Raw genomic sequence first — 14,111 nt, forward strand, 5'->3', positions numbered from 1 at the left:
CAGCAGTAACGGGAGCAGCGAGAGTAATCTTGTGGGCAGCTGCAGCAGCGGGCAGTTCGTGCTTCAAGGGGTATTTTCGTGTTCTTCTGTGGATGATGCAGCAGCAGCAGCAGCAGAAGCAGCAGGCTCAGTTCTTTGCTGCAGCAAACTGCTGCTGCAGACACACCATCTGCTGCAGGTCTCGCTGCTGTGCGTTGATGCAGAGGTCCCTTTGCTTCCAGGCCGCAAGTTTGAGGTGTATGTACACACGGCTCGCACCTCAGGTGTGCTGCTGCAGCTGCTGCCGCCCCCCACCGAAGCAGCAACCAGCAGCAGCAGCAGCAGCAGCAGCAGCAAGCGTGCAGCAGCAGCACCGCGTTTTATTCCTAGAGGGTCTTCTGGGTTTGCTGTTATTGAAACTGCCCAACCCCTCGCCTTCCTTCCCGTTGCTCCTCAGCAGCACAAGGCAGCAGCAGCAGCAGCAGCAGCAGCAGGAGAGAAGCGGGAGCAGCCGTCAATCCTTAGCCGCATCATACTTCGAGACGGGCGCAGAATTGCAGCAGCGGGTCTCATAGTAGGAACAGCAGCAAATAATAAAATATAATAATAATATAATAAATAATATAATAAATAATATAATATACAGCTCCAAGGAGACAAACAATAAAGAGACACTGAGGAGACAGAGCTGCTTTCTTCTCCGTCTCTGACGGTGTCTGAGGGATCGAGCCGCCACCAGCTAGCTGCAGCAGCAGCTAGCTGCAGCAGCAGCTACCGGCAGCAGCTAGCTGCAGCAGCAGCTACCGGCAGCAGCTAGCTGCAGCAGCAGCTAACTGCAGCAGCAGCTACCTGCAACAAAAGCTAGCGGCATCAGCAGGTAGCGGCAGCAGCAGGTAGCGGCAGCAGCAGCTAGCTGCTGCTGCAGGCAGCAGCTACCCGGCGATGAATTGCTCTCAGCTAGCGGCTTGGCCGCCGTAGCTAGCTGCGGGTGTTGCCTTGCAGATAGCTAGCTAGCCAGCTATGTATCTATCTAGATAGCTAGCTACCTAGCTAGCTATCTAGCTAGCTATCTAGCTAGCTGCTTGGCGGTCGCAGCTAGCTGCAAGTAGTGTCTTGCAGCTAGCTGCAGGTAGGAACTAGCAGCTAGCTAGCTAGCTAGATGCCTAGCCGTCGCAGCTAGCTGAAGGTAGTTTCTTGCAGCTAGCTAGCTAACAAGCTAGGTGGCTAGCTTTAGGTAGTGTCTAGCAGCTAGCTAGCTAGCTAGCTAGCTGATTAGCCTCGGGTGTACGTACAGCACCTCTAGTAAGAAACCCTGAGCCCCTCAACAAATGACTTCGGGTGTCTCCGCAGACACCGCAGTGTGGGGCCTCAGCAGTTTCATTAATAAAAACTTTGTTTGTTAATTAATTGTTTTTTATTATTTTATCATTATTATATTATTAATCTTATTAATATTATTCTTTTATTATTCAATACTTTATATTATTAATGCTATTATTATTACGTTATTTTTATTATATTTTTATTATTACTATTATTATCTTCTGTTCGTTATTATAGTACTTGGCCCCTCAATAATCAGCAGCAGCAGCAGCAGCAGCAGCAAAAGCAGCAGCGACAGTAGCAGCAATAGCATCAGCAGCAGCAGGAAAAGCAGCAGCATTCGATTGTGCACGCAGCAGCAGAGCAGCAACGGCGACGAAACAGCAAAAATATCTAAAGGCAGACCCTATGTCAGCAGCAGCAGCAATAGCAGCAGCAGAAGCAGCAGCAGGAACTGCAGCAGCAGTAGCAACAACAGCAGCAGCTGCTGCTGCTTTGCTGGTGGATGTCTAATAATAATAAATATAAATAAAAAATAAAATAATAATAAATGATGTCTTCAGATAAAATAAATAGTAGAGACGCCACTGCAGTAAATAAATAAATAAATAAATAAAATAAACAATTAAATTAATTTAATAATTAAAATAAATAATATCTTATTTACAGCATTTAAAGCTGCTGAGTTTGCTAGTATAGACAAAGATGTGCATACACACCAAAGTGTGCTGCAGCAACAAAAGACGGTCTCCTTGCTGCAGCAGCAGCAGCTGCCCAATCCGCAGCAGCAACGGCTGCTGCTGCTGCAGCAGCTGCTGCTGTTGCTGCAGCTAAACACCAACTATCGACTCAAGGCGCGCCGCAAAGAAAGCGATGCTGCTGAGTTCGTGCTGCTGTATGTACACTCCGGAGGTGTTGCTGCTGCTGTTGCTGCTGCTGCACTGCGCAGCAGCAGCAGCAGCAGAATCATTCGGTTGCTGCTGAGGAGAATCACAAATGCTGCTGCGGCTAGCCAGGAGACACAGCAGCCTCAGCGACGGCAGCTGCTGCAGCAGCTGCGGCAGCAGAGGAGACAGGGAAGACAGTTTGCTGCTTGTTGCTGCTGCAGGCTGCTGCACCCCCGAAGCGCCATAGACGCTACACCCAGCAGCAGCAGCAGCAAATCCCTCTGCTGCATTTGCATGCAGCGCACGGGGCCAAGCCTCCACGCGCTGACCCCGCTGCAGCAGCTGCTGCAGCATCTGCTGCTCCGATTGCTGCTCCGGCTGCTGCTGCTGCTGCTGCTTCAGCCCCAAAGCCCGCAGCAGCAACTCCCCAACTAAGTGGAGACTGCACTGCAGCGTCGCAACAACAAGCGGCAGAACCTGTATACACATGCGCAGCAGCAGCAGCAGCAGCAGCAATGTAGCAGCAACGGTTTCTGTGCGTCTCCGCAGCAGCAGCAGCACAGGTGCAGCAGCAGCAGCAGCGGATGCCCCTCCGCAAGGAAGCGCTGCAGTAGTAAAATCAGAAGCAGCAGCAGCAACAGTAGCAACAGCAGCAGCAGCAGCAAGATTCTCTCCATGCTGCGCGTTTTGGGGTGTAGGTACACTGCATGCTTAAAGGCCTACCTGTGGCTCTGCAGCAACAGCAGCAGCTGCTGCTGCTGGCGGGGCTTCTAGCAGCAGCCGCAGCGTAGCAGCCGCATGCAAAGCGACGCATGTCGCTGTGTGCAGGGCCTCAGCAGCAGCAGCCGCAAGCTGTACGCACACCAGCACAGGCGCAGCAGCAGCACAGGTGCAGCAGCGGCACAGGTGCAGCAGCAGCAGCAGCAGGTGCAGCAGCAGCAGACGATTGTACGGGGAAAGGGACCAGGGCAGCATAAAAGTAGACAGTGCATGCAGCAGCAAGACAAGAGGAGACACTCACCGCTTCCATGTTGTTGTTGCTGCTGCTGCTGCTGTCTCCGCAGCAACTCAGGGCGAAGGCCTCGATGCTGCTGCCTGCAGCGGCATCAGCAGCAAGACAGAAAGAACACACAAAAACTAACTAGCCTACAGACAAGGTTGCTGCTGCTGCTGTAGCTACTGTTGCTGATGGAGCTGCTTGTGCTGCTGTTGTTGCTGCTGCTGTTCTTATTGCTGCTGCTGCCGTAGCTGCTGTTCCTGTTGCTGCTGCTGCTGCTGCAGTTTTGCTCACCAATGACCCTTGAGCCTGTCAGCAGCAACGCCCACTTGAGAGATGGATGAGGCAGCAGCTGCTGCAGCAGCAACGCTGCAGGCTCTGGTGTTTGTGCAGCGGCGGGACGCTGCTGCTGCTGCTGCTGCTGCGTTGCAGGGCCCTGCTGCAGCAAGTCTGTCCCAGCAGCCGTCAGCTGTCCCCGCTGCTGCTGCTGCTGCTGCTGCATGCGTCGCAGAAGCAGCTCGTCCGGCCCCACAGCATCAAAGGAGACAGCACAGAGCAGCAGCAGCGCCTTCAGCAGCATCTGACGGGTAGTATGGAAGCAAAGGAGAGGCTGCTGCTGCGGTGGCAGCAGCAGCGGGGGGGCCTCAGCTCTTGCATGCGCATTGTCTATGACTGCATGCAGGAGGTGCCTATACACCCGAAGCAGCTTCAGCAGCACTGTATAAAGGAGATGCCCACGGAGACTGTCTCCTACATATCCTAGGTGGGAAGGTGATGCAGCTCCTGCAGGCTGCTCATCTGCTGCTGCTGCTGCTGCTGCTGTTGCGGTGCCGGTAGTAGCGAGAGACCTCTCTCCAGTCTGCTGCTTCTGCGGCACTCCTGCTGCTGCTGCTGCTGCTGTTCCTGCTGCTGCATCTATGTCCGAAGCAGCAGCGGAGGAGTTAAGCAGCAGCAGTTGCTGCTGCTGCCACAAAGAAGCCAGGTGTACGCACACCTGCAACGGCGCCTGCAGCAAATCTGCATGTTGCTCTACCCACAGCAGCAGCTGCTGCAGCAGCTGCATCGAAGGCCCCTCAGCAAAGCAAGTCAGCAGCCGCTGCAGCACCAGCAGCAGCAGCACACGCATCATCACCAGCTGGTAAGAGAACAGCAGCAACAACTCACAAGCAATCAGCAGAAGCCCTGCACCTGCCAGCAGCAGCAACAGCAGCAGCAGCAACAGCAGCAGCAGCAACAGCAGCAGCAACAGCAGCAGCAGGAAGTACCTCAATGATCCTCAGCATATCAGCAAGGAGACCCAGGGGAGGCAGTAGCACTGCGAGTCTTCCGAAGGAAGAAGCAGCAGCAGCAGACCAGCAGAGCTGTTGCTGCTGCTGCTGCAGCAGCAGCGGAAGCACCGGCTGCAGCCGCGCCTGCTCCTGCAGCAGCGGACTCCCCAGCAGCAAATCGAGGGCTGTTTGCTGCTTCCAGAAACGCTGAGATTGAAGCCCCCACGCAAAGTGATGGTCCTGCAGCAGCAGCAACAGCAGCAGCAGCACACAAGCGCAGCAGCAGCAACTGCAACAGCAGCAAAAGCCTCGACGCGCGCAGCGGCAAAGGCAGCCGCAGCACCGAAATAGCGAAGACAAGTCAGCAGCAACACAGCAGCAGCAGCAGCAGCAACACAGCAGCAGTAGCACCACAGCATAAGCAACACAGCAGCAGCAGCAGCAGAGCACCAGCGGCCGCAATACAGCAGCAGCAGCAGCACAGAAGCAGCAGCAGCAGCGATGAGACGCACTAAGCAGAGGAGCGACGCCAGCTGACAAGTTGCGCGTGGAAGGCTGTTTTGCTGCTGCTGCCAAGTTTGCTGCTGCCGAGGTGCCTGTACACCCGAAAGGTGTACAAGGAAGAGATGACCCACTGCTGCAACGACAGGAGCTGCTGCTGCCTCGTCTGAGCTGCTGCTGCTGTTGCTGCTGAATTTAGGCTGGAGAAGCAGCTCTCGGGGCAGCAAGGAATTCGAGCGCCAGGGGCCCCCGCCGCTCTGCTGCTGCTGCTGCTGCTGCAGCACGGACTGCAACAGCAGCAGCAGCAGCCGCAGCGCAGCAAGAGGAAGGCAGCAGCGAATACCGAATACCTCAACGCATGTGGGGTCATCAGCTGTCTGTACACCGCGGAGGTGCGGCCGCTGCTGCTGCTGTTCCACCCACCACTTCGGGGTGTTGCTGCTGCTGCTGTCTCTGCAGCTCTGCGGCTGGTTCGAATCAAACAGCAGCAGCAGCAGCAACGTGAGGTAGCGCTCCTCGTCAGCCAGCAGCTCCTGAATGAAAGCAGCACAGATGGGGCTAGCAGCAGCACTTGCTGCTGCTGCTGCTGCTGCTGTTCCCTCGCCCTGCTGCTGCTGCTCTTGCTGCTGCTCCTGGTCCTGCTGCTGCTGCTGCTGGCTGGAAGCAGGTAGCGTCAGCAGCAGCTGCAAGCTGCTGTACAGCAGAGCCCGAGCAGCAGGAGGCAGCAAATGCAGCATATCCGTAAGCAGCAGCACAATAAGCTGCGTCTGCTGTAGGGGAAAGGCCCTCGACTGCATGCTGCTGCTCTCAGCTGCCTGTACACCCCACGCCAGCAGCAGCAAGTGCTGCAGCAGCACCACTCCGTACACTTGACGAGGTCTGTAGCAGCAAAACCTTTCGCTGCTGAAGCAGCTATCGAGGGCTTCTGCTGCTCGCTGAGCGAGGATGCCGCAGTTGCTGCTGCTGAGGCCGCCTGCTGCTGCTGATGCGCGTGGCAGCAGCTGCTGCTGCAGCAGAGGCAACGCTTCCTGCTGCTGCTGCTGCTGCTGCAGCTCGAAGCAAGCAGCAGCTAACTCGGGTAAGGCCCCAAGTGCAGAGTACAGCGCCGCCCTAAGTGAAGACTGATAGGTCTTCCTAAACAGCTCTATCCAGAGAAGAGTTGCTGCTGCTGCATACACCTGCTGCTGCTGCTGCTGCTGCTGCTGCAGCAAGCCCGATGGAGGTAGGATCCCCCCAGCCCTTAATATCCGCTGCGCATGCAGCAAAAACAAATCAGGGCTCAGCAGCAGCCACACGTTGCTGCTGCCCCTACCGTTCGGCGCCCGCTGCAGCACCCCACACAGCCTGCAACAAGCAGCAGAAGAAGCAGCAACAGCAGCAGCAGCAGCAATAAGAAGACGCAGCGCACGCAGATATGCCTGGTCGCTAGAGAGCAACATGGGTACCTCCGCTACTAGAGAAACGACCCTGCCACCAGCAGCAGCAGCAGCAGCAGCAACAGCAGCAGCAGGAAGAACAGCAGCAGCAGCAACAGCAGCAGCAAGAATAGCAGCAGCAGCAGCTTCACCTGCGCATTTCCCTCCTCGCTAATTTGACTGACGGCAGCATTTGCTGCTTTTCAAGTCCCTCCCAGCAAAGTGGCTCTAGTGCGCGTTGCTGTTGCTGCTGCTGTTGCTGCTGCTGCTGCAGCAGCAGACTCAGCTGCTGGTCTTCTGGATTAGCATCAACCGCCTCAACGAAGAAGAACAACAGCCGCTGCAGCCCTGATAAAATATCTCTCTGTCCCTGCCTAGCAGCACTAATGAGCAGGCAGCAAACACGTCCTAGCTGCTGGTTTCTCTGTCTCTCTAGGGCCTTTTGCTGCTGCTTCCATACTGCTGCAGCACCGCCTCCACTGCTGCTGCTGCTGCTGCTGGTGTCGTTGGTGGTAGCTGCTGCTGCTCGCGCTGCAGCATGCTGCACGTCGAGGCGACATAGCTGCGTGCATGCAGCTAGCAGCAGCAGCAGCGGGGGCCGCAGCAGCAGCGGTACTGCTGCCTGTTGCAGCAGCAGCTGCTGCTCTAAGAAGCGATAACGCTCCGGCCAGAGAAAACCAACTGCATGAAGCGCTGCTTTTGAGGTTTGTGAATGAGCAGCAAGTAGCTGCAGCAGCTGCAGCGCAGCAACGCTGCAGCATACCTGCGTATACAACCCAGCTAACATAGGCAGCCTCTCTGTCTCCCCTATAAAGCGGCCAGCAGCATTAACTGTATGCGGAGGAAGATCTGCTATATCTTGCTGCAGCAGCGGTATATGCTGAGGCTGCTGAGCAACAGCAACAACAGCAGCAACAACGCTGCACTCAGGGTCGAGGGATCCAGGGCCCCAGTGTAGCTGCTGCAACGGCTCCAGTGCTGCTGCTGCTGCTGCTGCTGCTGCTGCTGCTGCCGGCAGCAGCAAACCTTCGCTGCACTGCGGCATTATCCCGAAAGGTGACAACCCCCCTGCTCCTCCTCTGCTGCTGCTGCTGCTGCTGAAGGCTAGGCCTAGCAGCAGCAACGGGAAGGGGACAGTAGTTAGTGCTGCGCCTTCTCCGCACGTTTGCTGCACACCCTGCAGCAGCAGCAGCAGCAGCAACTCACGAATCGATGCGCTGCTATATCTAGAGACAGCAGCGTCAGCAGGGAGACAGGCAGCACAACCCACAAGGATCTGCTGCGGGGGAGACCAGGGAGGCAGCAGCCAGGCTGCTCGCGGCTGCAGCGGCAGCAGCAGCGCCATCTCAATCGCAGCAGCAGAAAGCAAAGGAGTTGTTGCTGCTGTTTCTGCTGCTGCTGCAGGTCCGTACAGCTGCTCCGCGCTGCTCAGTGAAGAAGAACTCCGGCTCCTCCCCTGCTGCTGCTGCTGTCCCTGCTGTTGTCCCTGCTGCTGCTGCTGCTGCTGCTGCAACGCTATGCACCGAGCTAGAGCCGTCCACGTTGCTGCATCTGCTGCTTCGATTAATGTGTCTTCTATTGCTTGCCAGCGCTCATCAAGCGCAGCACAGATGGGGACTGCGGTGGCTGAAGAAGTGGCAGGTAGCTGCCGTCTGTTGCTGCTGCTGCTGCTGCTGTTGCTGCTGCTGCTGCTGCTGCTGCTGCTGTTGCTGCTGCATTCGGAGCAGCTGCATGCGCTGCTGCTGCAGCAATCATCAATCTCACGCACTTCATTAAAGAAGAAACTGCGCTGCTCCGACTCGAAGAAGGCCCTGGCTTGTGCCCCCCCAGTATCCCAGCTGCTGCCTGTCTCCTCATCTGCTGTTGCTGCTGCTGCTGCTGCTGTTTCTGCTGTTTCTGTCTCCCCTCCAGGGAAGCTCTGCAGGCTTCTGCGGCGGTCGCCACCACAAACCGAAGCAGCAGCAGAAATGCGGCCTCTAGGAGAGGGAGTGTTTATGTGCTGCTGCGCGAGTTGAAGCTGCTGCTGCTGCTGCTGCTGTAGGAGGCGTTGCTGCTGCAATCGCTGTTGTTGCTGCTGCTGCTGCTCCTGCTCCCGCAGCTGCTTCAGAAGCTGCAGCCATTTGCTGCGCTGCTGCTGTGAAGGTGCCGACAAAAAGAAAGTGCTTAGAGAGCTGGAGGTGAGGGGATCGAGAAGGGCTTCATCCCCTCCTGCTGCTGCTGCTGCTGCTGCTGCTGCTGCTTGCTGGCTCCACTGGTCTGCTGCTGCTGCATCTTCTAGCAGCGCTGCCCTTGCAGCAGCACGCATCTGCTGCAGCGGCAGCGGGTTTGCTGCTAATGCTGCAGCAAGGTCTTCTGGGGCACGCTGCTGCAGCTGCAGCAGCACATACACCGCAGCTTTCTGCACTGCCAGTGGCTGCTGCGGCTGCAGCAGCAAACAAATATACCAGCAGTAAGGAGGCAGCAACTCTCCCCGTCCTGCTGCTCCTGCTGCTGCTCTGGATGCTGCTGCAGGAGCTTGAGAAGCAGCCAAAGCCACCGCCGGCAGTATTAGCTGCGCATGCAGCGGCTGCAGCTCGAAGGCCTCAACAATCCCGTTGCTGCTGCTGCTGCTGTTGCTGCTGCTGCTGCTGCAGAGGTACGGGAGCGAAGCAGCAAACGCATGCAATTCTTCTGTTCCGGGGGCCCCTGCTGCTGCTGCTGCGGCTGCTTTCGCTGTTGCTGCTGCTCTTGCTGCACCTACACGCCATTTGTACACCTCAATAAACAGCAGGTCGCGCTGCAGCAGCAGCCGCAGCAAATTCATCCCCATGCTGCAGCAGCGTTCTCTGTAGTGTGCTGCAGCAGGGGCGTCATCGCCGTTGCTGCTGCTGCTGCTGTTGCTGCTGCTGCTGCTTGCCCCAGCACCCGAGGCAGCAGCAGAGGCAGCAGCAGCAGCTGCAGCAGCAGCCCCCGAACAAGTGAGCCGCAGCAGCGCAGCAAATGCTGCTGAGTCTGGTGTAAGAAAATGAATAAAGGCGAATGCAGCAGGCCTCCAATCTACTGTCTGGGCATCGCTAAACGGTTCTGCTGCTGTTGCTGCCAGGTCTGCTGCAGCAGCAGCAACAGGAGACAGAGCCTCAGCCGCCGTGTTCTTATCCCCTCCTGCTGCTGCTCCTGCTGCTGCTCCTCCTGCAGCTCCTCCTGCAGCACCAGCAGCAGAAGCAGCAGCAGACCAGCCAGCAACAGCAGGCAGAGGGCCCCGCAGAAACATTCTTATAGTGCGCAGCAGCAGCAACCCTAACCGCCAGTAGCGGCAGCGGGGGAGATCTGGCTGAACAAACTGCTGCTGCTGCTGCTGCCGTTGCTGCTGCTGTTGCTGCTGCTGCTGTTGCTGCTGTGTCCCTTGCTGCTGCCCAGGACGAGCAGCAGACGGTGCAAATACCTGTACATACACCTCAAATGTGAATGCACAGAGCTTCAGCATTGCTGCATGCGCTGCAGCAACAGCGGCAGCAGTTGCGTTGCTGTCTGTCTGGGATGTCCCTGCAGCAGCAGCTGCTGCTGCTGCTGTTGCTGCTGCTGCTGCATCGAGCCCAGGACTTCCCCCTTCCACAGAGGGCTCTCCCAAGCGCTGCACCTGCTGCTGCTGCTGCTGCTGCTGCTCCAGAGCGAGACAGAAGCGCAGCAGAGAAGCATCATACCGTCTCCTTAGGCCTACTCGCTGCAGCAGCAGCGTAACGCAGGTGAAGAATGTAATAAGGAGTCTCCCTGCATCTGCTGCAGCAGCAGCAGCAGCAAAATCAAGGCGGAGAGAATCGATAAGGCCCCCCAGCTGCAGCAGCACAGCAAATGCATTAGCAGGGTTGCTGGGGCTGCGCTGCAGCAGCAAATGTAAACATGCAGCCTTTACTGCATGCAGCTGCACAAAGTTAGTAGAAGAAGAGAGATGAAGAACAGTATAGACTAGATCAAGTGCATGTCGGGGACGGTGAGGGGGCCCCACAATGCTGCTGCTGCTGCTGCTGCTGCTGCTCCAGGAGAGCGACTCTGGAAGCAAAGGAGGCGACACAGGAAGCGGAAGCAGCAGCCAGCTGCTGCTGCAGCTTGCAAGCACAGACAGAGCAGCATCAAATGCAGCAAGGAGACCCTTCGGGTATGCACGCCCCGCCTCCAGCACAGAAGCATCTGCTGCTTCTGCTGCTGCTGCTGCTGCTGCAGCGCCTGGAGTGGCAGCCAGGAGGCCCCCTCCTGCTGCTACTGCTGCTGTTCGTGCTGCAGCAGCAACGTGGCTTCCGTCGAAGAGCACTTGCTGCTGCTGCGGCAGAGCTGTATACTGCCCTCGAACTGCTGCTTCCAGCTGGTGCAGCAGCAGCAGCAGCAGCCTGCTGAGCTTCAGAGGCCCTGCTGTCTGCAAGCTGCTGCAGAGACGCTGAGCAACAACAAACCCCCCCCAAGAACAGAGAGTGCTGCAGCAATCGAAGATAGCAATCTCTAATGGTGGGTGTACATCCAGCAGCACGCCTACTGCGTTTGCTGCAGCTTGAAGCAAGCCCCGCTGCTGCTGCTGCTGTTGCTGCTGCTGCTGTTGCTGCACCCCATACACATCCATCAGCAGCACAACAGGCTCCACATACACCCCAGCTGCTGCTGGATGCATGCGGCAAAGCAAAGATATAAGCTGCAGCGCCTCAACAAGAAGAGGGGCCTCAGCGAACCTCGCAGGAGCCCGTGCTGCTGCTACCGCTGCTGCTGCTGCTGTGCTGCTGCTGCTGCTGCTGCTGCGGGTGCCTAACTGGTGCTGCATCAAGACAGACCACAGATCTGAGGGGCCCCCAAAGGCAAGAGTAAGGATTTGGTGAAGCAGCTGCAGAGACACCTGAGCGACTTCATCATCTGCTGCTGCAGCAAGCGGCTGCAGGAAGCACTGCAGCAGCTGCAGCAGCACAGGACGCTGCAGCAGCGCAGCAGCAGCACGCCTGCTGTCTCCGCAAAAAACACCGCTTACAACGAAATCCATTACACACTCCAAGCCGTCTCCTGTACGCCACAAGCTTCGTCCCTAAACAGCAGCAGCAGCAGCAGCAGCAACAGCAGCAGAGTGAAGTAAGTAGCAAGCAAACGATATGCGTGATGCGCACCTACAGCAGCAGCAACAGCAGCAGCTACTGCTGCTGCAACAATAGCAGCAGCAAGAGCTACAGTAGCAGCAACAGCAGCAGTAGCAGCAGCATCATAATCCGCATGCGCAACAGCAGCAGCGGCATCAAAGTGAGCAGCAGCACTAGCAGCAGCACTAACAGCAGCAGCAGCAGAACTTGCGGTTTCTTACCTGCTGCTGCAGCGTTTGTATGAGCGTGCGGGTCCTGCCAGCATCTGCTGCTAGCTGCTGCAGCTGCTGCTTCTCTGCTGCTTGAAGATTTGCTATCTCTTCAGCAGGAGACAGCAACCCATAATCTGTGAGGGTGGGGGCTTTAAATTCTTCTAGACGCTGCAGCATATTCTGCTGCTGCTGCTGCTGCTGCTGCTGCTGCTGCAGGCTCACAGAAGGCACCACCCACCGCAGCAACTTAGGCTGCAGAATAATTAAAACTAATTCACAAATGCGGGTGGATAGCTGCCGCTGCTGCTGCGGCTTGTGCTGCTGCTGCTGCTGCTGTCCCCGCTGCTGCTGCTGATCCGCCGGTACTGCCAACTGCTGCTGCTGTTGTTGCTGCTGCTGTTGCTGCTGCTGCTGCTGCTGCTGGGTTCTCGAGTCGAAGTCCTGCGCAGAAGCAGCACGACGGCCAGCAGGAAGTGCAGCAGGAGATATGATGTGCGGCAGCAGCAGCAGCAGCCGCTGCAGCTGCTGGGATGAGGCGTGGAAGCTGCTTAGCAGCAGCAGCAGCAAATCTGTTATCATCCATATACACTCGATGTTGTGCTGCAGCATAAGCGCTGCTATTTCTGTTTCAATCCCTGCTGTAGCAGCAGCAGCAGCAGCAGCCGCTACAACTGCTGCTGCAGCACCCTCCCCGTCTGCAGTAGCAGCAGCGCTCTGCACGGCAAGGGCCTGTTGCTGCTGTCGCTGCTGCTGCAGCAGTAGCTGCTGCTGCTGCTGCGATGTCTCTGTTGCTGCAGCAGCAACTACAGACCGCAGCAAGGCCTCCATTTTTTCTATAAGAGAATCAATTAAACCTCTCTGCAGCAACTCGCAGAAGAACACAAGAACAACTCTGGGCTGCCTTTCTGCTGCTGCTGCATCTGCTGCTGCATCTGCTGCTGCTGCTGCTGCTGCGTCTAGTCCTGCTTCTCCAGGGGGGTGCAGCAAACCAGCTAACGCGCGCAAACAAAGCAGCTGATAGCGCTGCTCCTGCTGCAGCGCATGCAGCGGCAGCAGCGGGCTCCAGAGGACTTGTCGTGTTGCTGCTGGTGCTGCTGTTGCTGCTGCTGCTGCTGCTGCTGCTGCTTCTGCTGCAGCAACGGCGTCGTAAGCCAGAGCAGCACACTCCCCAGCATCCATGTTGAGGAGTACAGACACTTCATCAAGAGCAGCAGCAAGCACCTGCCAGCCAGGCAGCTCTTCTCGCAGCAGCAGCAGCAGCTGCTGCTGCGTCTGCTTCGTTGCAGGCCCCAGCCTTTCTTTTACTTGCAGCGGAGCAGCAAACCCTTCTTGCTGCTGCAGCAAAGCCTCAAGGGCTTCCGCTTCCAGTGCACGCAGACGAGCTGCTGCTGCTCCTGCTGCATCTCCCTGCTGCTCCTCCGCACATACACCCAAGTCAAACTGAGGCTCTCCCTGCAGCAGCAGCAGCAGCAGCAACAGCAGCAGCAGAACTCAAGAACAAACGAATACTAATCAGGTGTCTACAGCAGCAGCAGCAACAACAACAACAACAGAAGCACACGCAGCAACAGCAGCAGCAGCAGCAGCAAGTAGGGCCCACTCACATCAAACACTCCATCGCCTTGCTGCTGCAGCAGAAGTTGTTGCTGCTGCTGCTGCAGCTGCTGTTGCTGCTGCTCCGCACTTGGAGCTTCCTCAAGAGCTGCTATAAGGGGCAGCACAACTCCTTCATACAAACGTTGATAGCGACGTCCCCCCCAGCAAGGCCCTAAGCGGCTGCTGCGGCTGCTGCTGGGACCTGCTGCTGCTGCTGCTGCTTCTGCTGTTGCTGCTGCTGCTGCTGCTGCTTCAGTAGAGGAGGAGTTCGCGCCACTAGGGGCACCAGAAGCTCCCGCTGCAGCAGCAGGTGCAGCAGCAGGTGCTGCAGCAGAAGCCGCCGGCGCTGTGCTCGCAGCAGCAGCTCCTGAGGCCCCGTTGGTGTTGTTGGTGTTGCTGCTGCTGCTGCTGCTGCTGCTGCTGCTGCCGAAGAGGCTGCTCCCAGCAGCAGGCTGGGACTGAGGCACCACCACGGTGGCCATGGTGTGTGGTGTGCGTACACTGCAATGCTGCCGTTGAGGCTCCCTTTGCTGCTGTTGCTGCTGCTGCTGCTGCTGCTGCTGCTGCTAGCGGTAGCAGCATCAGTTAAAGCAGCTGCAGCAGCCACTCTTATTCAATCTATTGCAGCTTCCTTGAGCGCCAAACAAAGCCCCACGAAGGGGAATCGATATGCTGCAGCAAGGACACCAGACGCTGCTGCTGCTGCTGCTGCTGCTGCTGCTGAGGTGTCCGCAGTGGAAGCCTCAGCAGCAGCAAAGTGCTGCAGCAGAATTAAAACAGCTTTTTGAGTGTTTTTACTGTGGAGCCACAACAGCCTTACTTACAGCAGCTGCAGCAGCTACAGCA

The 14,111-nt window shown here is 57.2% G+C and overlaps 2 protein-coding genes across 2 annotated transcripts in view; one reads left to right on the forward strand and one right to left on the reverse strand.

The window, feature by feature from the left end:
* EAH_00040880 (elongation factor 1-alpha, putative) overlaps positions 1–583 on the forward strand; it is a gene marked incomplete at both ends in the record, with an annotated part of 2,562 nt that extends 1,979 nt beyond the window's left edge. Inside the window, one exon of the mRNA XM_013395205.1 lies at positions 1–583. This exon is cut by the window's left edge and continues 236 nt beyond it. Coding sequence (XP_013250659.1) covers positions 1–583 — 583 coding nt within the window.
* A 1,549-nt stretch (positions 584–2,132) lies between these two features.
* EAH_00040890 (hypothetical protein, conserved) lies at positions 2,133–13,747 on the reverse strand (the record flags this gene model as incomplete). The annotated part of the gene is made up of 9 exons (XM_013395206.1): positions 2,133–2,666; positions 2,913–3,041; positions 3,211–3,284; positions 3,481–4,321; positions 4,452–4,661; positions 4,967–6,299; positions 6,556–11,408; positions 11,679–13,121; positions 13,274–13,747. 9 exons carry the CDS (start codon positions 13,745–13,747, stop codon positions 2,133–2,135), a joined length of 9,891 nt encoding a protein of 3,296 aa, XP_013250660.1.
* Positions 13,748–14,111: the final 364 nt, after the last annotated feature.

The sequence above is a fragment of the Eimeria acervulina genome, genomic scaffold, assembly GCF_000499425.1.
Source record: "Eimeria acervulina Houghton genomic scaffold, Eah_scaff506, whole genome shotgun sequence".
NCBI classification, from domain to species: Eukaryota; Apicomplexa; class Conoidasida; order Eucoccidiorida; family Eimeriidae; genus Eimeria; species Eimeria acervulina.